Here is a 23,474-nt window from a genome sequence, read left to right on the forward strand (position 1 = left end):
ATTTATACTTAAGATGTGGCCCCAATTTCCAGATTAAATACCTATTTAGCGTTTAAGCCCCAGCAAGCTTAAACTTAAAATCATTCGCTTTAATATAGCTCCTTTCCTAAAGTGGGTGCACCATAAAAATTAACAAGGATCTACTGTATAGCACAGGGAGCTATATTTAGTATCTTGTACTAACAGAGGATGAGATGGTTAGATGGCATCACCGACACTATGGACGTGAGTTTGAGTAAGCTCCGAGATTTGATGATGGACAGGAAAGCCTGGCATGCTGCAGTCCATGGGGTCGCAAAGAGCCGGACACCATTGAGCAACTGAACTGAACTGAATAATCTGTAATGGAAAGGAATCGGAAAAAGAATATATTTAGTTTTGTAGATAGATAGGTAGATAGGCTCAGTTGTGTCCGACTCTTTGCGACCCCATAGACTGTAGCCCGCCAGGTTCTTCTGTCCATGGAATTTTCCAGGCAAGAATACTGGAGCAGGTTGCCATTTCCTGCGCCAGTGGCTCTTCCCCACCTACAGGATCAAACCGGTGCCTCTTGCATCTCCTGCATTGGCAGGCAGATTCTTTACCATTAGTGCCACCTGGGAAGCCCGTATATGTGTTATATATCTGAATCACTTTGCTATATACCGGAAAATAACACATTCTAAATCAACTATATTTCGATTTTTAAAAATTATTTATTTGGCTGTGCCAGGTCTTAGTTGCCACATGCAGGTTCTTTAGTTGCGGCATGTGAGATCTAGTTCTCTGGCTAATGATTGAACCCAAGCCAGCTGCATTGGGAGAGTGGAGTCTCAGCCACTGGACCACCAGGGTAGCCACTACTTCAATTTTTTTTTTAATTAACAAAATACAAAAAAAAAAAAATTAAAATACAGTGGGTGCACCATAAATACTGAATTTTGAAAGGATCCATCTTTATAGGAAAGCCATTAAGGAACTTCCCTAATATTGTTAGGAGTGATGTGATAACTTCTAGTACTTGCTCGTTTGACAGTTTCTGCTCATTTCTTTCTCTAATACAGATCGTGACTGTCCCTCTTGGAGTCCCCGGCAGGACTCCAGCCAGAATTGAGGCACTAGCAGGCGTGTAAAGCTGGTCCTGATTCAGCACTGCTGGATTCAATTCAAGCCCAGTGATAGAAGAGCCTCCCTGAGCTTGTGGTAGCCATACCTGCCAATCATCTTCCCAAGGTTGGTCGATGTGTACGTGTTTTGTCATATGCAGAACACTTGAGAAGGTCAAAGGGGAAGGAGTGAAAAGGGAGGTAGATGCTGAGGCGCCAGAAGACATGGAGAGAGTTGGTTCCTGAGCTGCTATAACTGCGGGACACTGTCCTCCCCCTGTTACAATAAGCCAGGTGTCCCGTCCAGCAATCATGAGGTATTCTGGCTGTTGGTGTTAGGAACAGTCACTGCGTCCAGCTCCCTGACAGAGTCCATCTTGTTACTGGCCTCCAGTTTGTAGGGAACCCAGATTGTGTTCTCTGAAGAGCTGACCCCAAAGCAATGCCACCTTTCTTTCTTAGTCAGCCTTTCTTAGTCAACTGAGGAATTCCCTGGTGGTCCACTGGTTAGAACTCCATGCTTTCACTGCAGAGAGCCAGGGTTCAATCCCTGGCTGGGGAATTAAGATCCTGCAAGTCACACAGTGCAGCCAAAAAAACGGTAAACCAAGTCTGTGAGGTATGACTATCTGTCACCTGCCCATTTACCCAGGTTCTTATTGTGACAGGCACTTATGATGTCCAGTTCTCCCATGGTGAGGTGTGGGCCTGCCCAACTCACTTCCTGAGGTGGACTCATGGGAGGCAATACTTAAAGTTAGCTTCACTGGCCAGGAAGCTGCCACATGTACAGTACTGCTGCTCACGAGGAAGGGGCAGCATTGTGTTGCATTTTGAGTTTCTGTTAATACCATCATAGGAACTGAATTGAGTATTAGGCCCAGCCAGGTCTGAGACCTGAGTAAAGCCTGAACACTTCAGCTAAGACCACCCACCAATGTGTCACCCTAAATTATCCTCACCCTTTTGAGACACGTGGACTTGCCTGGTGGCTCTGACAGTAAAGAATCTGCCTGCAATTCAGGAGACCTGGGTTTGATCCCTGGGTCTGGAAGATCCCCTGGAGGAGGGAATGGCTACCCACTTCAGTATTCTTGCCTGGAGAATTCCATGGACAGAGGAACCTACAAACTACAGCCCCTGGGGTCACAAAGGGATGGACAAGACTGAGCGACTAACACTTTCACTTTTAGATACTGCCCCAGATTTCAGTAACTTCATTGTCAAAAACAGATCCCTGTAAAGCAGTTATCCACCAATTAAGAATAAATTTAAAAAGCAGATAGAAAAACAGATCCCCACCACTTACAGTGGTGCTGCCTCCTGGACACTGAGAATCCAGCCGTTAGACTCCTGCAGGGACCCCTTCTTTCTGTCCCGTTACATGGATAGTAAGAGGCAGGCATTCACTAAGGCAGCCTGTTTATTCAGAATATGTTTACAGCTGCCTGAAGTTTTTTTTTAATGATTTAAAATCCCATAATCACTTTATTTTTATTTGCTTATTTGGCCACAGATTGTGGCATGTGGGACCTTAGTTCCCCAACCGGGGATCAAACCAGCAGAGTCCCAACCATTGGACCACCAGGGAAGTACCTGCTTGAAGATTTTTCAAGTCAGAGGCATAACTGAATGATGAAACTAGTTTTCTTCTTTATTATTATTTTTTTTTTTTCAGGGCTGAGACTCCAGAGTGAGTCCTCAAGGACTGCTTTCAGGACTCACAGAAACCTCCACCCTGGTGATGGCACACAGGGACTATTTTCTTGTTCTTAGTCTGAACAACTGCCAAGAAGGAGGGCAACGATAGAACAGTCAAATCCCAGGCTCTCCCCATAGCTTCTAATCTCAGACCTTGTTAAACTCCTTTCTGAGCCCAAGGACAAAAGTCACTTGAACAAATGAGTTTGAGTCATGAATGAAAACTCTCACTCTTTCCATAAGAAAGAAAGAAGAGATGGACAGGTAAGCAAACATATCCGTTTGGGAAAGAAGGTGTTGGTATGGGATGTATTATTAATAATAATAAGAGAGAGCATATATCAAGAGGGTGTGGACCTTTAGAAATGTGTAGGAAAAATTCTCTTTACAGTTCTCTTGTTCTTTTAGAAGAAGTTCCTAGTCACTTCTGGGTCAATTGCCTTCCTGACGGCTTGCTTTCAGAGTAGGTTATACGATTTGGGTTTAGATTTGCTTGGGTGGGAGGAAAGTTTCAATTAGAATCTCCCAGGAAGTATGTGTTTCAATCAGTTTGGGTTGTATACTGGCCCTTTCTCTCTCAAACGCCCATTTTGACCTGTTTATCATCAGGATCACTGGTTCCATGTGTTATGTTTCTGTGTGAGCCTGGCAGCTTACCCTGTATTCCCCATCTTTCTCCCTACCTTGCCCAGAAATGGTCTTAAATGGAGCCTTTGGGGTTCAGTGGCCAGAATGGGGACAAAGCCTGTACTTTGGGAGTCCAGGGAGGTTTTCTTCACTGTCCTAAGACAGGTGAACTGTTCTTCCAGAGAGCATTTATCTTTGGGCACTAGAGGAAGAGAAGGATGCAATGAGTCCTGAGCACACAGTCTCCTCAAGGGAGTTGTGCAGCACGGTGAATCACCAGATATTATTGAGAACGTATCTTGAGCCTGCGAGCATGTCTGACTCTCTGTGACCCCATGGACTGTAGTCCGCCAGGCTCCTCTGTCCATAGAATTTCCCAGGCAAGAATACTGGAGTAGGTAGCCATCCCCTTCTCCAGGGGATCTTCCTGACCGAGGGATTGAATCTGGGTCACCTGCATTGCAGGCGGATTCTTTACCGTCTGAGCCACCAGAGAAGCCCAGCTTAAGCCTAGTGCTGTGCAGATGGTCTGAGAAATATAAAACAAGTACACCAGAAGAGTCTGACTGGGGAGACAGGTCTTTTGCAGAGGACCTTGTGCCACATACAGAGGGGCTATGGGACTTAGAGATGTGAGGAAACCATTGTAACTGCAGGAAACCATTGTAGCTCAGCCACCCTGAGGAGATGGAACTGATCTTGAAGGGCCCAGAAAACACTGAGAAGGTGGAGGTGGGGGCAAGACCACATGACCCAAGGGCTAGAGGTGAGAAGAATTGCAGCAAGTGTGTTCACTTTAGCTAAGTGGGCAATAATGGTGCTTAGACATCAGGAGGCCAGTTGTGGAGGAGTAGCTCTGCTGTGGTGTGTTTATGGGTTCATTCTTCTGGCAAAAATGAAGGCAAAAAGAAGTTAAAAAATCAAAGTTGTGTCTAAGGAGTGTTAGTTGGCAAAAATATGTAAAATAGGACTAGAGTAACAGGACAGTCTAGGATTCCAGGGCCTTGACATAGCAATGATACCTTTATTAGTTATTTTCTCTTTATTATCATTATTTTTCTTTTACCTGCCTTAGAGAAAATAATACTGCACATGGTTCAAAATCCAAAAGTATGGAGGATGTACATATAGTGAAAAAACTATCTTCCACTCTTGTTCCCCAGCCACCCTGTTTTCCTGCTGAGGCAAAGTTAGTACTTCCTTGAAGACTGTAATTCTCGAAATAGCCTCTGTAAAGACAAGCAAATATATTTATGTGTTTTGTTTTATTTTGTTTTGTTTTTAGAAAATCCAATGGTAAAGTATACTCTGACCTTTGCTTTTTCACTTAATATATTAATATCATGAAGACTGTTCCAAATCATTTATAAAGTACTTTCTTACTCTTTTTTTTAATGACTGTATAAGATCTCATTAAGCAGATATGCTTTAATTTATTTAAAATTAGTTCACTAGTGACAACTAGATTTATCATGATGATCATTTTGAAATGTATAGAAATATCAAATCACTGTGTTGTGCACTAGGAACTAATATCATGTTGTAAGTGAATTATAACTCAAAAACAAACTCGTAGAAAAAGAGATTAGATTTGTGGCTACCAGAGATAGGGGAAGGGGGATTAGATAGTGAAAAGATGCAAACTTCCAGTTAGAAGATAAATAAGTACTAGGAATATAATGTACAACATGATAAAGGTAACACCACTGTATGTTAGAATGAAAGTTAAGAGAATAAATCCTAAGAGTTCTCATCACAAGGAAAAAAATTTTTTGTTTGTTTGTTGATGTAGTATTAAGAGATGATGGATGATCACTAAACCTATCCTGGTCATCACTTCATAATCTATATAAGTCCAATCATTATGCTGTGCACCTTGCATCTTATACATTGATGTATGTCAATACATCTCGGTGAAACGGTGGGGCGGGGTTGGGGGGTCGGTTATAAATAAAGTAAAATAAGAAGTCAATCAGTGGACATTCAGAGTTTTTCTAGCCTTTTGCTTTTATAAACAGTACTACCATGGATTTCCTTCGTGGTCTAGTGGTTAAGAATCTGCCTGCCAATGCAGGGGACATGTGTTCGATCCCTGGTCCGGGAAGATCCCACGTGCCACCGGGGCAGCTGACCCCATGTGCCCTACAGCTCGTGCTCCACAACAAGAGAAGCCACCGCAGTGAGAAGCTCTCGAACCACAGCTAGAAATGGCATGGCAACAAAGACCCAGTGCAGCTAAAACAAACAAACAAAAACAGACAAACAAAGCCATGAATAACTGTAAGCATGGCATTTTGCACATGGATGAGTATATATATTAGATAAATTCCTCAAAGGCAGTTGCAGGCCCCAAATAGACACAGCATACATGATTGTGTCAGATATTATCAACCCGGAGAGGTGGTAACAGTTCACTCTCCAGTGTCTTATAGCTCTTGGTCCTCTAACCAGCACAGTGTTACCACACCTTTTGATCTTTAATAACAAGGGAAGTGAAAAATGTTATTTCAAGGGTAGTTTTAGTTGGTTTTAGTTGACATTTCTCTTGTTATGAGTAAGGTTGAGTGTTTCTTCACATGTTTAAGAACTGTTTGTGTTTTGTTTTATGCAAACCATCTATATCCATGCCCATTTTTCTGCTGGTTTCTTCTTTTTTTTTTTCCCCTTACTGACTTGTAGGATTTTATTTTATTTTTTAACATTAAGAGCATTAGGGCTTCCCAGGTGGCTCAGTAGTAAAGAATTTGCCTACAATGTGGGAGACCTGGGTTTGATCCCTGGGTTGGGAAGATCCCCTGGAGAAGGACATAGCATACTGGAGGACAACCCCCTCCAGTATTCTTGCCTGGGAAATCCCATGGACAGAGGAGCCTAGTCGGCTACAGTCCATGGAGTTGCAAAGAGTCAGACACAACTTAGCAACTTAACACCAAAGGCAGGAGAATCAGCCATGTGTTTTGATATGAGTTGCAAAAGGTTTGTTGAATGGTTTTTAAGCTCCAGCAGGGGAAAGATTTGGCTGAGCAGAACACGAAGAAACCGCTTTACTCAACTTTACTTACTCAGAGCCCTGAGACTTTGAATGGGGCCATGAAATCTGTATGAGATTATATTAACATTAAGCTTTTTGCAGACCAGGTTAAACAGGAGTTGTCCTTACAGTATTACCTGTAGTTGACTTCTCCAGGGTTAATGCATTGTGTGTGTGTTAAGGGAAAGGGTGTGCTGTTCAAGCTTTCATCTCTGGGGGACTGATATGTGCCTGTGAGACTGACTCGTTTGCCTTGCAGGTTGGAAGTGTATCTGCTGGGTGCGCTCCACCACCTGACAAGGACGGCAGTGCTGTTCTGGCTTTCAGAGGAATTTCTGTACGTACTGCCCACAGCCCAGTGTCTCATCAGTAGACACTCGTGTATCATGCCGCTATGTGGTGCCAGGTGCCGGGACATAGGATGGCACAGACCTTGCCCTCCAATAGTACATACTTTGGGGTTAGGAGTGGGAACAGACATGCAAAACAATCTCTGCCTAATCAGAAAATTGTTGTAACGAAGCAGAATATAAAGTGCAGTGGGGATATCAACAGCTCACCACTGTCTCAGTTGAGTAGATTTTTATCCATTTACTCTTCAAGGAGGGCATATATTGCCCCCACATCGCCCAACTTCTCCATCATAGTTGGTATTTTCCAGGTGCCTCTCATTAAGATTGGGCTTCCCCGGTGGCTCAGTGGTAAAGAACCCACCTGTCAATGCAGGAGACATGGGTTAAATCCCTGGGTAGGGAAGATCCCTTGAAGGAGGAAACAGCAACCCACTCCAGTATTCTTGCCTGGAAAATTCCGCAGACAGAGGATCCTGGCAGGCTACAGTCTGTGGGATCTCAAAGAGTCGGACACAACTGAGCATGGACTCATTAAGATTGGCTTTAACCAACGCGTCTGGGAAGACAGATTCTAATGGCCTCCAGTTTCAAGAACATTTGGTACAGTGGGCAGTATGTGTGTGTGTGGATAGGAGGATGTGGACTCCGCCCTCACACTAAAGGTCACCTGCCCCTACAGATCTCAGAGTTGAAGAACCACAGCGTCCTCCAGGCCCTGACAGCAGAGGCGAACGGCTGGGAGCCCAGTGGTAAGGTCCCCTTCGGGGCCCGCAGAGCCTGGGTGGGACTCAAGGCAGAGCACATGGGTCCTTCCTTTCCTCCCTTGAATTTCTTCCCTTGAATTTCTCACTGCTTTTCCTATAGAATTTTATAGATTTATCCTTCTTCAAGGGAAATTAGAACTGACACTGGATTAGGAGTCAAGAGACCTGAGTTCATTCTTTCTTTTTAAGGGTTTTTTTTTTTTTTTTAACGTGGATCATTTTTAAAGTCTCTTATTGAATGTGTTACAATATTGCTTCTGTCACACATTTTGGTTTTCTAGCTGCAATGCATGTGGGATCTTAGCTCCCTGACCAAGGATTAAAACCCACACACATCTTCTGCTTTGGAAGGCGAAGTCTTAACTACTGGACTGCCAGCGAAGTCCTGAGAGACCTGAGTTCTGACTTGGTCCCCAAAGCCCTGCTAGTGGCTTATTTGCCTTTTGGGAAAATCATACTATCTCTTTGTCTACATTAGAGATATCAATATCTCCTCTGTGCTCTAAAGGATGTTGTGATACTGAAATGATACAGAGTAGATGAAAAGGCTTTGAAAAGTTAATCTTGTTTTACCTGCTTGACATGGTGCTTCCCATACTCTGTTTAAAGCTCACTCTGCCTGCTAATATACTGCACGAGAAAGCATACGCCACCAATTCAGAAGGACCACTTCTGGAGTGAGATGTCTCTGGCTTAAGTCTTGACTCTTTCACCCACCAGCTCCATGACCCAGAGCAAGGGAATTAATCTTCATTTTTTTTTTTTTTTGGAATCAATCTTTCTAACCCGCACTTTACTTATCTGTAAAATCAGGGTTATATCAGAACCTGTACGATATAAATTTTATAAGAATTAAACGAGATAATGGAAAGTGCTTAGCACACAGAATCATAGCAAGCACTCATTGGTGTGTTTTGTTATCTTAAAATCTTGCAAACTGAATGTGTAATCTCTGAGAATATGGGAGTCTATTAAAAAAGTTCGAATGTAGAAAAATTATTTGAAGGTCTCAGAGGTTTCTTTTTTTTAAAGAGAACCATTTTTTAAATTTTATTTTTAATTGGAGAATTATTACTTTACAGTGTTGTGTTGGTTTCTGCCACAAACAACATGAATCAGTCACAAGTATACATATATCCCCTCCCTTTTGACCCTCCCTCCCCTGCCCTACCATGTGGATATTAAATTTGTTACAACATTGCTTCTGTTTTATGTTTTTTATTTTTTTGGCCTTCGGGCATGTGGAATCTTGGCTCCCCAACCAGGGATCCAACCCACACCCTTTGTGTTGGAAGACAAAGTCTCAATCAACTATGATGGGCAGGGAAGTCCCTGTAAAGTTTCTTTTAATTGAATTTTGTCTTTACCACATGTGGACAAACCTAACGTTGATTAGAGATGTTGCCTTAAATGCCAAAATATCTTCTGTTTCAGTACAACTGGCAGTTATGTCCCAGATATTTTTGATCATATTGAACAATTACACTGGACTTCCCAGGTGGTAAAGTGGTAAAGAATCCGCCTGTCAATGCTGGAGACTCGGGACACTGAGGTTCAATCCCTGAGTCAGAAAGATCCCCTGGAGAAGGAAATGGCAACCCACTCCAGTTTTCTTTCCTGGAAAGTTCCAATGGCAGAGGACCCTGGCAGGCTACAGTCCTTGAGGTCACAAAGAGTTGGACATGACTGAGCACGCACGCATACGTGTTTGAACAATTACATTTTTTTTCCAGACTGCACTCAGCTAATTTAAATTAATAGACTGAGTAAATCAGCAGTGCCGTTTACTATGTGAATAAAGAGAAAAGGGCTTAAGTAAAGGAGGTAATTGACAAAAGGAAAAATGATAAAGAGCCATACTAACGTGAACTGGTTTTGTCTTCCTGGAGGTTTGGGTTTTGGCTCCACGCTTTTCTGTTCGTGTGGGGAAAGCAGTATTTATGTCAGGATTGTGTGCAGAGGTGGGAGTCGTCTCCCTGAGTCCTAAAGGAACTGGGAAAGGAGCAATATGCTCTTACATGGGTTGGGTGTTTGTCTCTAGTTCGGGCACCAGATTGAAGTTACCCCTTGAGACCATGTGCTTCCTCTTGATTGCATTGCTATCACAGTAAACTCCTACACCCTTGCCCATGAGGTTCCTACTCCTGGTTCACAACCTTTGACCAACTTGTTTATAGGCAAGGATGAATGGGGTAAAAGATTAATTGCATTGTGATGATCTGAAGGTTAACAAGTCAGTGAGGCTGGATGTAGATAAGGGGTGAAGGGTGGGGGAGCTCTTATCATCCTGATAAACTTCCATGGCAGCCATTCCACTCTTCTTGTTCAACCCCTTTGTCCTTGTAGCTCCCAAGGGTCCAGCGTGCTGGACATAAGTCTTTATTTTCCTCATTGTCCCAGGTCGAATATCCCATGTTCTGTTGAAGTTACCTAGTTTGGAAGCCCTGTTGTACCATCTGCTACCCTGGGCAAGGACTGGCAAGATTGAATGTCCTAGAGTCCAGATCCATCTCATCTGCTACCAACATCTACAGTCCTGCTAGACCTGAGTCCACAACTGGGTCAGCCATGCTAGCTGAGATGTATTGAGCAAGTGACCTTAGGCCACATGCTCCCCTAGACTCTGTTCTCATAGTAATCTCAAGAATGATTACAGATGGTTGAGTAACTTGCCTGAAGAAGCACAGCTCGTGAGGGAGCTAAAAAGTTCACAAGCCATTTGGCTCTACAGGGTTCTTTTGCTGTGGTCCCCTCCTGCTCCCCAGCAGCCTCCTCATCCTCATTATCCATTAGTGTTTTGAGTTTGGGGTAGGTTTTTCTTTAATTTTGCAAGTGTGTATTAGTCGCTCAGTCATGTCTGACTCTATGCCCCATGCACTGTAGCCCAGCAGATTCCTCTATCCATAGGATTCTCCAGGTAAGAATACTGGAGTGGGTTGCCATTCCCTTCTTCAGGGGATCTTCCCAACCCAGGGATCAAACCCAGGTCTGCTGCATTGCAGGTAGATTCTTTGCCGTCTGATCCACTAGGGAAGCCCTTTTGCAAGTGTACTTCCAGAACAGTTCACTGTCACAGAAAGTCCTCAGCCCTGGTTGCAAGGCAGAAGGGAGCTGTCCTAACTTGCTTACACTATGCAGGTTGGAAGGCTCACCAGTTTGGTTTGAACAGAAGCCTCCCCATCCTCCCCACTGCTTGCCTGTGTCCTCTTTAGTAAAGGGCTGTGCAGTGATTATAGAGAGCCTGTCCTGCTGCTGTTTTTCTCTTCTGTCCCCCCTCCTTTCATTGTGCTTTTCATTCACTCATCAAACATTCATTATGAGGACTTCCCTGGTGGTCTAGTGGTTAGGACTCCATACTTCCACTGCAAGGGGCACAGGTTTGATCCCAGGTACTTGGGGAACTAAGATCCTGCATGCCAGGTGGCGTGGCCAAAAACAAACAAAAGCAGCAACAAAAACATTCATGGTGCACCCATTGAACCCCAAGAACCCCACCCTCCTGTAGCTCCCGGTGCGGCAGGCAGGACAGTTAGAACACTGTGACAAGAACGGAGTGTCGGGGACTCTCATGGTGCTGCTCCTAGAAGCAGATTCCTGAGGCTGAAGAAGGTGCCAGGGGAGGGTGGTGCTGGAGTTGGCTGCAGGCTGAGATGGAGCTGCGCCAGGAGGGGCTGGAGCTGAAGGTGGGTTGGGGTTTCATTGTGAGAATTACAAAGAATCCATAGAGGGTTCCGTGCAGTGGGCTGGCATCAGGTCTGGCCTTTTTGAAAGCTCACTTTGGCAACTGTCTGGCAAGACAGGCAGATAAAGCCAGGCACTATGACAGTGATCCAGACATACCTAGATCTCAGGGTGTGTCCTTCTCTCACTATTGCAGTTGTGAGTACAGAAGTCCTTCAAGCCCAAGAAGAATGGGAAGCTGTGGACAGCATCCACCCAGAGACAGGTAAGTAGAGGAATGGCACCCTCTCCACACAGCCGGCTGCTGCTAAGGGCACTCTCCACCCACGAGGCTGATGCTCTGTTTGGGATTAGGAGACAGAATTCCCGAGTGTTCTCATTTTTGATATGTGACATAGAATGAAACCTCTTTTCCCAATTCAAAGGTGATGCCCTCCAACCTCCGGAGGAAAGGGAGATGAATGCCACAGGGTCTGAGAGAGGACGAGGAGGACCATGGTCAGGGTCAGCTTCTGCAGGGTGATGAGGTCAGGCAGAGGATGGAGGTGGGCAGCCAGGACCCCTGCATCAGGTTGAGCAGGTTGTTCACTGTACAAGGAAATCTCTGGAGATGGAGGTTGAGGCCATATGCTGGAAGGCTGTGAGGGCTATGTCAGAACTGTGTCTCGTTCCTTTTGGGAGGTTTGGATGGAGCTGTGGGAGGGGAGAACTGAGACCTAAATCTAACCTGAGCCCCACTTGAGCACCTGCCGAGATGTTACAGGGGCTCTATCAGCCATCACCTGAATTGCTGGTTGATGAGTTAATTCCCTGGAACAAAGGCCGGAGGAGAGATCATTCAACCCCAGGGCGTGAGAAGGGGCGAAGTAGAAACCGGGAAAGGCCCCTAGACAGACCTGTCGCGTGCTTCTGTGTGGGTACCTTCTCCAGGCAGTGACGCACCCCACTCAGGGATGAGTGGACTTGGGGGCTCCTACACATCAGCTCCTACTTTGCAGGGCTCGGCCTGGCCCACCTCCACCCAGCCAGCTCTGAAAGGGAGTCCGCCCTGTGAACAACACAGCCCCCTGACACCGGGTTAGTTGTCGCTGTAGGTGTCTGACACTGGTGCTGGGCTTAGAGGTGACAACCAGAAGGCCCTTGGTACATGTTTGCTGATAGAGTGGCTCCTGTCACAAGTCCTGGAGTGTCTTCCCTTTTGCCACAGGGAGCCGGGCCAGCATGGACCAGCCTGGGCAGCTCATCTCCTTCAGTGAGGCCCTGCAGCATTTCCAGACAGTGGACCTCTCCTCCTTCAAGGTATGACACCGCAGGGGGTGGGGTGATGGGGTCCTGAGCAAAGCGCTTTCTTCCCCGAAGCCAGGTTTCTACCCCATCAGTATAGGCCATGGGAAGATCCCCTGGAGAAGGGCATGGCAACCCACTCTAGCATTCTTGCCTGGAGAATCCACATGGACAGAGAGCCTAGCAAACTACAGTCCATGGTGTTGCAAAGAGTTGGACACGACTGAGCGACTAAGCTCAGGACAGGGCACTGGGCAGGCAAGAGGGAAGCTTCCAGTCGAGGGCTCTGTCCCAACTGAGAAATCCGAGGGTACAGGATCACAAGTGGCCAAGGACCCACGTGTCGTGCGGTCTCAGGAACTGTGTCTCCGGAGCTCTAGCGGTCCTGTCTTATGGGGGTCCGTGGAGCTGCTCCCCACTCTCCCGTCCTAGGGATGGGGGGGGATCCTGGAATCAGATGCTAGAAGTCCCTCGAGGAAGCAGGGTGGCCTGCAGAGAGCTGAGTGATTCATGGCTAATACAGGAAAATTTTCCATATCCTAGAGGAACTAGAAGTTCTTTGGGAATTTAAAAAATATGTGGGGTTGGAAAAAGAGTGCTAAGGAAATGAAAAGCTGGCAGACATCTTGAGTGCCTAGTGGTAAGTTTAGAGGACTCTGAATTCAAATCTTCAACCTAAAGCCTGGCTCGAGGAGAGAGGCTGAAGATAGGAATCAGACTGATCCCAGAGAGCCAGAAGCTGCTGAAATCAGAGTATCCTAAGCCCTGCAGCAGTGGCTCTGAACACAGAGGCGTCAGCAGGAGCTGATGTAGCCAGAAGGCACCAGCTACCCCTCAGGGGTATCCAGCTCCAAGAAAGTGCCCTAGACTCCCCTTCTCACCTACTGTCTTATCCTGGAAGTTGAGAGGGCCGTTAGACTGTATGTCTTTTACAGAGAGAGAAAAACACAGACATACAAAGGGTGGAAGCAGCCCTGCTGGGAGACTTGTCCTGGCGTCTGTCTGTCTGTCTGTCTATCAGATGCCAGTCCCCATAGCCAATGCCCTCTAGCTTCCTTGGAAGTCAGTGACAGAGCCATTTCTGGAAAAGCCCAGAGGCTAAATACAGACTGATAGAGGCTGATACAGGCTAAATAGAGGCCGATTAGATCTGGGCTTAGGAACATCTCTTTCTGCTTACAAAGAACCTGAGAGCAGGAAGAACCTGTTCCTGGAGATTTATTTTTTATTTTTATTTTTTTTAATCTTTATTGAATTTGTTACAATATTGCTTCTGTTTTATGTTTCAGTTTTTTAGCTTGGAGGCATCTGGGATCTTAGCTCACCATTTAGGGATCAAACACCCCAACCAGGACCCACACCCCCTGCAATGGAAGGTGAAGTTCTAACCACTGGACTGCCAGGGAAGTCCCCTGGAGATTTATTAATAGCAGATGCTTCATAGCTTCTGCCCTGTTTCCCTGCCTCAGAGGCCAGCCAGTTAGTTGGGAACCATTTGTTTCTGTAAGACCAGTCCTGTACTGAGCCTCCTGGTAAGTTCACGAGAGCAAATGAACTCAGCACTGCCCACTCTTGTACCTTTCTCCCCAGAAAAGAATCCAGCCCACCATCCGAAGGACCGGGCTCGCTGCCCTCCGGCACTGCCTCTTCGGGCCTCCGAAGCTCCACCAGGGCCTCCGTGAAGAAAGGGACTTGGTCTTGACCATTGCTCAGTGTGAGTGCATGGCCATAAGGCAGGTGCTGCGTGAGCAGTCAGACAGAGAGAACGGTTTGTCCATCCTGTGGCTGAGACTAAACCGAGGCTCTTGCATTAACCACGTTGTGGGGAGGGCCAGGTGTGGGCGTCCAGGCTGGGTCTGCCTTGGCTGTACGTTCTCTGGGAAGCACTCCGTTCTCCCCTGAGGGCCAATCCAGCAGAGCATGTTTGTGTTTTGGGGCAGGTGGCCTGGATAGCCAAGACCCCATGCATGGCCGAGTCCTCCAGACCATCTATAAGAAGCTGACTGGCTCCAAGTTTGACTGTGCCCTCCATGGAGACCACTGGGAAGATCTGGGCTTTCAGGGTAAGAGAGAGAAATGGTTCATCTTCTCCCTGACTCCTTATTCCAAGACTAGCGTGAGAACCCAGATAGTCCTCTTCCTGTTATGCCAGCACCATTAAATGGAATATCTGGGGCAAAGCATTCCAGGAAGAGGGGACAGCAAATGCAAAGGCCCTGAGGCCTTCTGAGAAGTAGCAGTGGCTGAAGTGGACAAGAATAGTTCACTCGGGGCCTTGCAGGCCAGTGTAAAACATTTACTGTAAGTGGAATGGAAAGCATGGGAGCTATATGAATTAGAATCCAGTGTTGTTGGGTTTTTTAAAATTAATTAATTAATTTGGTTGCTCAGGTTCCACGCAGCACGTGGAATCTTCATTTTTCCTTGTAGCACACAGGAACTTTTAGCTGTGGTATGTGGAATCTTGTTCCCTGACCAGGGTTCCAAGCCAGGCCCCCTCCATTGGGAACTTGGAGTCTTAGCCACTGGACCCCCAGGGAAGTCCTCTAGTGTTTTCTTTTTGTTCTTTTCTTTTTTTTTTTCCATTTACTTTTATTAGTTTGTTCTTTTCTTTTAGTGTTGATGAAAATTGTGTTTTACATTATTTCACTTTTTGAGTGAAACGAAATTATTTCACCTGTTTTTGAATTGTCCGTTTTTTTCTAAACCATATATAAAATTACATTTGTATAAAACAGGAAAAGATCTTGATTTGAAAAGGAAATTTTTGTGCTCAAAATTTATTGGTGCTCTGTTGGTATTGACGGTGTGTTTAAGTCCCTTTACCCTCCCTCGTCTATAATATAATTGACTTGTACATGGAGAATCACATCAGTGTTACGATTTTTCTTTCAACCATTAATTTAAATAACTCAAGAGGAGAAGGAAATTCTGTTGTATTTACCCATATGTTTACTCTATCCCTTATTATTTCTTCCTTTCTGATCTTCTAAGATTCCTTCTTTTTTCACTTCCCTTCTGTTTCAGGAACTTCCTTCAGCCATTTTCTAAAGTAGGTCAGCCAGCATAAATCCTCTTAGCTTTCCTTCATCTAAAAATGTCTCGATTTCCCCTTTACTCCTGAAGGATAATTTCTCTGAATGTAGAATTCCAGGTTAACAGATCTTTTCTTTCATCCCTTGAAAATAAATAGGCTGCTTCCTTTTGGCTTCCATAGTTTCTGATGAGAATTCTGCTGGCACTTGAATTATTGCTTCTTGGTAGATGAGGAGTGGTTTCTCTCTCTACTTTCAAGGTCTTTTTTGCTTACTTTTTTCTTTTGTTTGTAGGAGTTTGACTATGATATGTCTTAGTGAAGATTTCTTTGGGTTTATCCTATTAGGGTTTTGCTCAATTTCTTGAATCTGTAGGTTTATGTCTTTTGGCAAATTTGATAAATTATCAGCCATTATTACTTTGAGTACTTTTTTCAGCCCTTCTCTTTCTCCTGTCTTGTATAATTCTAACCACACATATGCTAGATCTTCTGTTACTGTTCCTCTTAGTCCCAGAGGCGCTGTCCGTTTTAAGGGGATGTCTGTATAGCCCAGAGGTCTCCAAGGCTCTGCTCATTCTGTTTTGTTTTTTCTCTCTGTTGTTCAGAGTGGGCTGTTTATATTGTTCCATCTTCAAGTTCACTGGTTCCTTCCTCTGTTGTCTCTATTCAGCTGTTGAGCCCACCCAGTGAGTTTTTAATTTTAGTTATTATATTTTTCAGTCCTAAAGTTTCTTTTTGGTTCTTTACATCTGATATTTCTTTACTGAGACCTTTATCAAAGGCATTTGTAGGTTTCTGTTGTTGTTGCAGAAAATTACCACAAATTTAGTGGCTTAAAACAATACAGGGGACTTCCCTGGCAGCTCAGCAGTTAAGGCTCTGTGCTTCCAACGCAGGGGCCACAGATTCAGTTCCTGGGTGGGAACCTCAGGTCCCACATGTTGTGCAGTACATCCCCAAAAGAAAAAAGACCCACAGATTTACCACCTTCTAGTTCTGTAGTTGAGAAGTCTGACGCAGTCTCTGCAGCGAGATCAAGGTCACCACAAGGCTGTATTCCTTTTTAGACTCTCCAGGAGAAAATCTATTTCCTTGCCTTTTCCACCTTCTAGAGGCCTCCCACATTCCTCTTCCTTCAAAGCCAGGAACACAGCATCTCTCAGAGCTGAATCTGTCTTCACATCCCTCTTTCTGATGCTGTGTTTATACCTCCCTGTCACAAGTTTAGGGGTTCTTCTGACCACATTCCGTTCAGTTCAGTCGTTCGTTGTGTCTGACTCTCTCTGACCCCATGAACAACAGCACGCCAGGCCTCCCTGTTCATCACCAACTCCCGGAGTTTACCCAAACTCATGTCCATTGAGTCGATGATGCCATCCAACCATCTCATCCTTTGTTGTCCCCTTCTCCTCCTGCCCTCAATCTTTCCCAGCATCAGGATCTTTTCAAATGAGTCAGCCCTTCACATCAGATGGCCAAAGTATTGGAGTTTCAGCTTCAACATCAGTCCTTCCAATGAACACCCAAAACTGATCTCCTTTAGGATGGACTGGTTGGATCTCCTTGCAGCCCAAGGGACTCTCAAGAGTCTTCTCCAACACCACAGTTCAAAAGCATCAATTCTTCGGTGCTCAGCTTTCTTTATAGTCCAATTCTCACATCCATACATGACCACTGGAAAAACCATAACCTTGACTAGACGGACCTTTGTTGACAAAGTAATGTCTCTGCTTTTTAATATGCTGTCTAGGTTGGTCATAACTTTCCTTCCAAGGAGTAAATGTCTTTTAATTTCATGGTTGCAATCACCATCTGCAGTGATTTTGGAGCCCAGAAAAATAAAGTCAGCCACTGTTTCCACTGTTTCCCCATCTATATCCCATGAAGTGATGGGACCATGGGATGCCATGATTTTAGTTTTCTGAATGTTAAGCTTTAAGCCAACTTTTTCACTCTCCTCTTTCATGTTCATCAAGAAGCTCTTTAGTTCTTCTTCACTTTCTGTCATAAGCATGGTGTCATCTGCATACCTGAGGTTATTGTTATTTCTCCTGGCAGTCTTGATTCTAGCTTGTGCTTCTTCCAGCCCAGTATTTGTCATGATGTACTCTGCATATAAGTTAAATAAGCAGGGTGACAATATACAGCCTTGATGTACTCCTTTTCCTATTTGGAACCAGTCTGTTGTTCCATGTCCAGTTCTAACTGTTGCTTCCTGACCTGCATACAGGTTTCTCAAGAGGCAGGTCAGGTGATCTGGTATTCCCATCACTTTCAGAATTTCCACAGTTTATTGTGATCCACACAGTCAAAGGCTTTGGCAGAGTCAATAAAGCAGAAATAGATGTTTTTCTGGAACTCTCTTGCTTTTTCAATGACCCAGCAGATGTTGGCAATTTGATCTCTGGTTCCTTTGCCTTTTCTAAAACAGTTTGAACGTCTGGAAGTTCATGGTTCACGTATTGCTGAAGCCTGGCTCGGAGAATTTTGAGCATTACTTTACTAGCCTCCCTGGTAGCTCAGCTGGTCAAGAATCTGCCTGCAATGTAGGAGACCCCATTCGACTCCTGGGTTGGGAAGATCCACTGGAGAAGGGATAGGCATCCCACTCCTGTATTCTTGGGCTTCCCTGGTGGCTCAGCTGGTAAAGAATCCATCCTCAATGTAGGAGACCTGGAATCGATCACAGGCTTTGGGAAGATCCCCTGGAGAAGGGAACAGCTACCCACGCCAGTATTCTGTGGACTGTATAGTCCATGGAGTCCTAAAGAGTTGGACATGACTGACTACCTTGGGCCCAGCCAAATAGCGAGGGTAGTCTCCCTATCCTGATTGGCAGCCTTCATTCTGACTGTAATCTTGATTCCCCCTTGCTGTGCAAGCCTTTTATTTTGTATTGGGGCATAACCAATTAACAATGTTGTGATAGTTTCAGAAGAACAGCAAAGGGACTTAGCCATACGTATACACATATTCATTCTCCCCCAAACTCCTCTCCCATCCAGGCTGCCATATAACATTGAGCAGAGTTCCCTGTAATATACAGTAAGTCCTGGTTGGTTATCCATTTTAAATATAGCAGTGTGTACATGACCATCCCAAACTCTATCCCTTCCCTCATCCTTCCCCCAGCAATGTTGCTATTAATTGTCTTTTGTCATTCAAGTTGAGATTTTCCTAGTTCCTGGTGTAATAAGTGATTTTTTAATTTTGTCCTAGACATTTGGGGTAGTATATAATGACACTGTGGATCTTCTTTAAATCTTCTATTGTAGCAGGCCTCCTCTGACACTGGGCAGTGGGGGAAAGGTGATGTCACCTCATTATTGCCAGGTGGGGATAGAAATCCACGTATCCCACTGAGCCTCCGCTAATACCACTGGCTGGGAGGGGCAGGGGTGCCTCATTGCTGTTCGCATGTCACCTCCCCTGACATCCCATAGAGACTGGTGGGCTCCTTAGCACCAGGGAAGGATAAAAGCCCCTTCCCTGCATCTCTGACTGCCCTGGCAGAGCTGAGGGCCACCTCATTGCAGTCAGTCAGAGGAAGTCTAGATTCACCACCTGGGCAGTGATCAAGGTCATTGACTCAGGGAGCAGGGATTTCATTGTTGTTCAGTCACTAAATTGTGTCCCAAGTCTTTGGGACACAAAGCCTGTAGCACACCAGACTTCCCTGTCCTTCACTATCTCCCAGGTTTGCCCAAGTTCATGTCCACTGAGTCAGTGATGCCATCCAACCATCTTATCCTCTGTCATCCCAGAGTTCTCCTTTTATCTTCAGTCTTTACCAACATCAGGGTCTTTTCCATTGAGGTGACTCTTTGCATCAGGTGCCCAAAATACTGGAACTTCAGCTTCAGCATCAGTCCTTCCAATGAATATTCAGGGTTGATTTCCTTTAGGATTGTCTTGTTTGATCTCCTTGCTGTACAAGGGTTTCATTAAACTCCCTCAGTTTTCCCTTGGTTTCTGTTTTAGGAACAAATCCAGCCACAGACCTCAGAGGAGCAGGCTTCCTTGCCCTCCTGCATCTCCTGTACCTGGTGATGGACTCAAAGACTTTGCTGATGGCCCGGGAGATTCTCCGCCTGTCTCGTCATCATATCCAGGTGGGGCTTTGGTGAGAAGCCAGCAGAGAAGGCTGCAGGGCTAGGACGTGGGCGCAGGGCTCTCCTGAGTAGTGGGGACAGCTTCGTGGGTAGATCTCCAATTGCTGAGGGCCCTCAGGAGAACTAAGGCAAACAGGCATGGGCACCCCCATTTCCCTGACCTGGCTGGAACCTGAGCTCCACACTCATTAGTATATGTCTCAAGCTAGTGCCTCAACTGCTCAGAGCCTTGGTTTCTTCATCCGTAGAGAGGAGATCATGGAAACTTCAGCTGTGTAGCTGGGGATGTTAAATGAGGTAATGTACACAAGCACGGGACACAGCCCTGGCATCAGTGTTTCAGCGTACTGCCCTCCCGACACCGGCATGTTCTCCTGACCCTTGGGGGAGGGGGCATTCGGCCTTTACGTGCCCAGAGGAGAGGCTTTGCCTCCTAGGGCCGGGTGACACACATGGGCTTACTGAAAGCTCAGAAGTGGCTCCTGTAGCCCTCAGGTTCTGTCCAGGCCTCTCTTCAGGGTTTTCCCCTGTAGTGAAGATGGTAGTCCCTTGATTTTAAACAACAAACTTGACCTGTTCCCTGCCATTCGTCTATCCCAGATTCATGGGGCCTGGAATTCATTCATTTACTGAACAGATATTTATTCAGCATTCCCTGTGCTAGTTATTGTTCTTGGTGCTTGGGATGCATCAATGAGATCTGTCTAGCTGGGAGGACAAGACAGTAAGTCTAATACATAAATAAATAATAGGGTGTATGTTAAGTGCTAAATAGGCAAGGTTGGGAGAATATGGGTGGATTACAGTGGTTTTTTGGCTGCATTGAGTTCGCATTGCAGCATGGGGACTTTTTCTAGTTGTGGCGCAGCCTCAGTAGTTGCAGCTTACAGGCTCTCTAGTTGCAGCACTTGGGCTTTGTTGCCCTGCGGCATGTGGGACCTTAGTTCCCCAACCAGGGGTCAAACCCACTTCCATCCCCTGCACTGGAGGCAGATTCTTAACCATTGGACCACCAGGGAAGTCCTGGGATTACAGTTTTCATGGGGTATTAGGGTAGCTCTCATGAGAGGGTGAGACTTAAACCATGCCTTGAAGTTTGGGGCATGGATGTTAGCCAAGCTGGTGTTTAGAGGAAGAACATTCCATGCAAAGGAAGCATCACGAGCCAAGGTTCCAGAAAGGAGTGTGTCTCATGGGAAGGGATGGCAGGAGGCCAGCTAGAGCAGAAGGAGCAGGGAGGGCAGTGGGAAGGAGGTGATGGGGTAACAGGGACCAGGTGGTGTCGCACCTGATAGACTGTGATGAGGACATTCACTTTTACTCTGAGTCAAATGAGGATTTTGAACAGCCTGGAGTGATAGGGTCCAACTTACATTCTTGAATGCATCCTACCAGCCCGTGGGTTGAGAGTGGTCTCCCGTGAGGACTTTCACAATCAAGCTAGAGGTGATGGTGGTTTGGTCCAGAGTATTTTTCAGAGGAGGTAGGACGTGATCAGATCCTGGGTATAGAACCTTGAGTGTATGGGCTGTGGAGAATACAGCCAGCATAGTTTTTGAATGGATTGCATGCAAGTGTAAGAAAAAGAGAGGAGTCAGTGGTGCTTTTTAGCCTGAGCAGCTGCAAACCCAGAGTGGCAACCAACTGAAATGGAAAAGAGCAAGTGTGGGGCGGGGGTTCCATTTGCCGTATGAGTTTTAGATTGAGGTTATGCATTTTGGGCAAGAACCCTACGGAAGTGACAGCCCTCACGTCGGGAGCACCCATGCCACTGGTGAGGTTAACCTGGAGCACATGGTTAAGGTGGTACCAGCCAGGTCTCTCCTCTGTAAAGTCACTATTTTTCCCTTTGTAAATAATCACTCTTGGGGGAATATACTTTGAACATGAACATGTTAGTCGCTCAGTTGTGTCCAGCTCTTTGCAACTCTATGGACCATATCCCACCAGGCTCCTCTGTCCATGGGATTCTCCAGGCAAGAGTACTGGAGTGGGTAGAAGATCCCTTCTCCAAGGGATCTTCCCAACCCAGGGATTGAACCTGGGTCTTCTGCATTGCAGGCGGATTCTTTACCATTTGAGCCACCATAATTAATCACTGTCTTGGAGGATGATACCTTGAAACTATATAAATATCCTGTTTTTCCTCAGACTTGGTTCTAATGGTGATTTTCTGTTTCCCTCATCCCCCTTACGTTTATTAGTTGGAATTCTTCTATAAGAAAGAAGTATCTGTGCTATGTATTTATTCAGGTACTTTTTTTTTTTATATATATTTATTTATTTTATTTATTTATTTGGCTGTTCCCAGCCTTAGCTGCAGCATGTGGGATCAAGTTCCCTGACCAGGGATTGAACCCTGGCCCCCTGCATTGGGAGCACAGAGTCTTAGCCTCTAGACCACCAGGGAAGTCCCTCAGGTACTTTTTATATCAGATATTTATTTTATCTATAGGTTATAATCCACTACTCTCATTATGTATTATGCATTTGGTTGCTCAAATTGCTCCAGCCATGTCCACTTTAAGAGCTCTTTCAGGTTGGTACCTGTGCCCTTTGAACATGCCCTGTCCCTTTTTGAGCACTTTTCTACTTTCTAGATCTGAGAAGACACCCTCAGCTCATGTTTTATTTTCCCTGTGTGATTCCCAGCCCTGAAACCAAACACTTCTCCGCGAGCTTTTGTTCTTTAGTTGGAGAATGGTATCTGAAAACCAAGATCTGAATGCTGGTGTTCCCACTGCCATTACGATCTCCCTGCTTCTAGGCCCTCTCAGCGGCCAGAGCTTAGGAGATGTGTATGTGTCACTGATTCCCTCGACTCTAATAGGAATGGTCTCCAGGGGTAAGTGGACCCGCCCAGCCGCCAGCGCACTTCACAGAGAACAGGAAGTAGGGTGTAATAAGAGAGGAGCTGAGAATGAGTAACTAAAGGTAAGACTTGCAGCATATTCATCAGATCACTGTGTCTCAGAGCCTGGGCAGGCCAGCCTGTGCTGCAAGAAGAGACAGCTCCAATAACCATGTTGCTGGTCATTATCACTTAATTCTCAGAACCTCAGCTTCTTCCTTTGTAACATGAGAGAATAATTCCAACCCTATAGATTTATGCTGAGTTGGAGAAAAACTGTATAAAGTGCTAAGCACATTAGTCACTCAAGGAGCATGTTAGTTATCATAGTAACTTTTGATTTCCATGAGTAAAAATACATTTTTACATACATCTTATGGATAATATAAACATATGTAATACATAATCGTGTTTTCAGAATTGTATCTGTACTTGCATGAGCGTGCACAGACACACACACAACATCATACACATATATATACAGCCATTGTAAAGTAAAGTAGATTCTTTTGAATCTAAAACTTCTTGTGTGTGTTTAGTCACTCAGTTGTATCTGACTCTTTGTGGCCTCATGGACTGTAGCCTGCCAGGCTCCTCTGTCCATGGGATTCTCTAGGCAAGAATACTAGAGTGGTTTGCCATTTCCTCCTGCAGGGGATCTTCCTGACCCAGGGATCAAACCCTTGTCTCTTATGTCTCCTGCATTGGCAGATGGGTTCTTTACCACTAGCGCCACCTGGACTACAAAAACAAATAATCACACAGTTCCTATCACGTGGGCAGTTTTCTCATTTCTGATGTTCACTGAATATCTCTATTATCTTTTGAGGAAAAAACACTCATTACATCTGATGACTTCACATTTGCCTGTCTCTTCCAGGAGACACTGGAGGAGGCAAGAGGGCACTTCATGAGGATCTGGTTCTGAGATAGATCAGGACCCACAAG

At 45.4% G+C, this 23,474-nt stretch overlaps 1 protein-coding gene and 1 long non-coding RNA gene across 4 annotated transcripts in view; both read left to right on the plus strand.

The window, feature by feature from the left end:
- The window catches only part of ELMOD3 (ELMO domain containing 3), a 33,406-nt gene that overhangs the window by 521 nt on the left and 9,411 nt on the right, over window positions 1-23,474 (plus strand). For 2 of the 3 annotated variants that reach the window (XM_043917770.1, XM_043917768.1), the window contains exons 2-11: window positions 1,044-1,212; window positions 2,764-3,050; window positions 6,704-6,781; window positions 7,477-7,546; window positions 11,439-11,507; window positions 12,450-12,541; window positions 13,816-13,902; window positions 14,117-14,240; window positions 14,467-14,589; window positions 19,545-19,675. In XM_043917770.1, coding sequence (XP_043773705.1) covers window positions 3,000-3,050; window positions 6,704-6,781; window positions 7,477-7,546; window positions 11,439-11,507; window positions 12,450-12,541; window positions 13,816-13,902; window positions 14,117-14,240; window positions 14,467-14,589; window positions 19,545-19,675 — 825 coding nt within the window. In that variant the 5' untranslated portion in view covers window positions 1,044-1,212; window positions 2,764-2,999. The remainder of the gene's footprint in view (window positions 1-1,043; window positions 1,213-2,763; window positions 3,051-6,703; window positions 6,782-7,476; window positions 7,547-11,438; window positions 11,508-12,449; window positions 12,542-13,815; window positions 13,903-14,116; window positions 14,241-14,466; window positions 14,590-19,544; window positions 19,676-23,474) is intronic. The other variant, XM_043917769.1, reaches the window with a different exon arrangement.
- Window positions 19,684-23,047, plus strand: LOC122703487. Its single transcript, XR_006343503.1, has 2 exons — window positions 19,684-21,928; window positions 22,096-23,047. It is a non-coding gene; the product is annotated as an uncharacterized LOC122703487 (long non-coding RNA).

Source organism: Cervus elaphus, chromosome 11, assembly GCF_910594005.1.
Source record: "Cervus elaphus chromosome 11, mCerEla1.1, whole genome shotgun sequence".
NCBI classification, from domain to species: Eukaryota; Metazoa; Chordata; class Mammalia; order Artiodactyla; family Cervidae; genus Cervus; species Cervus elaphus.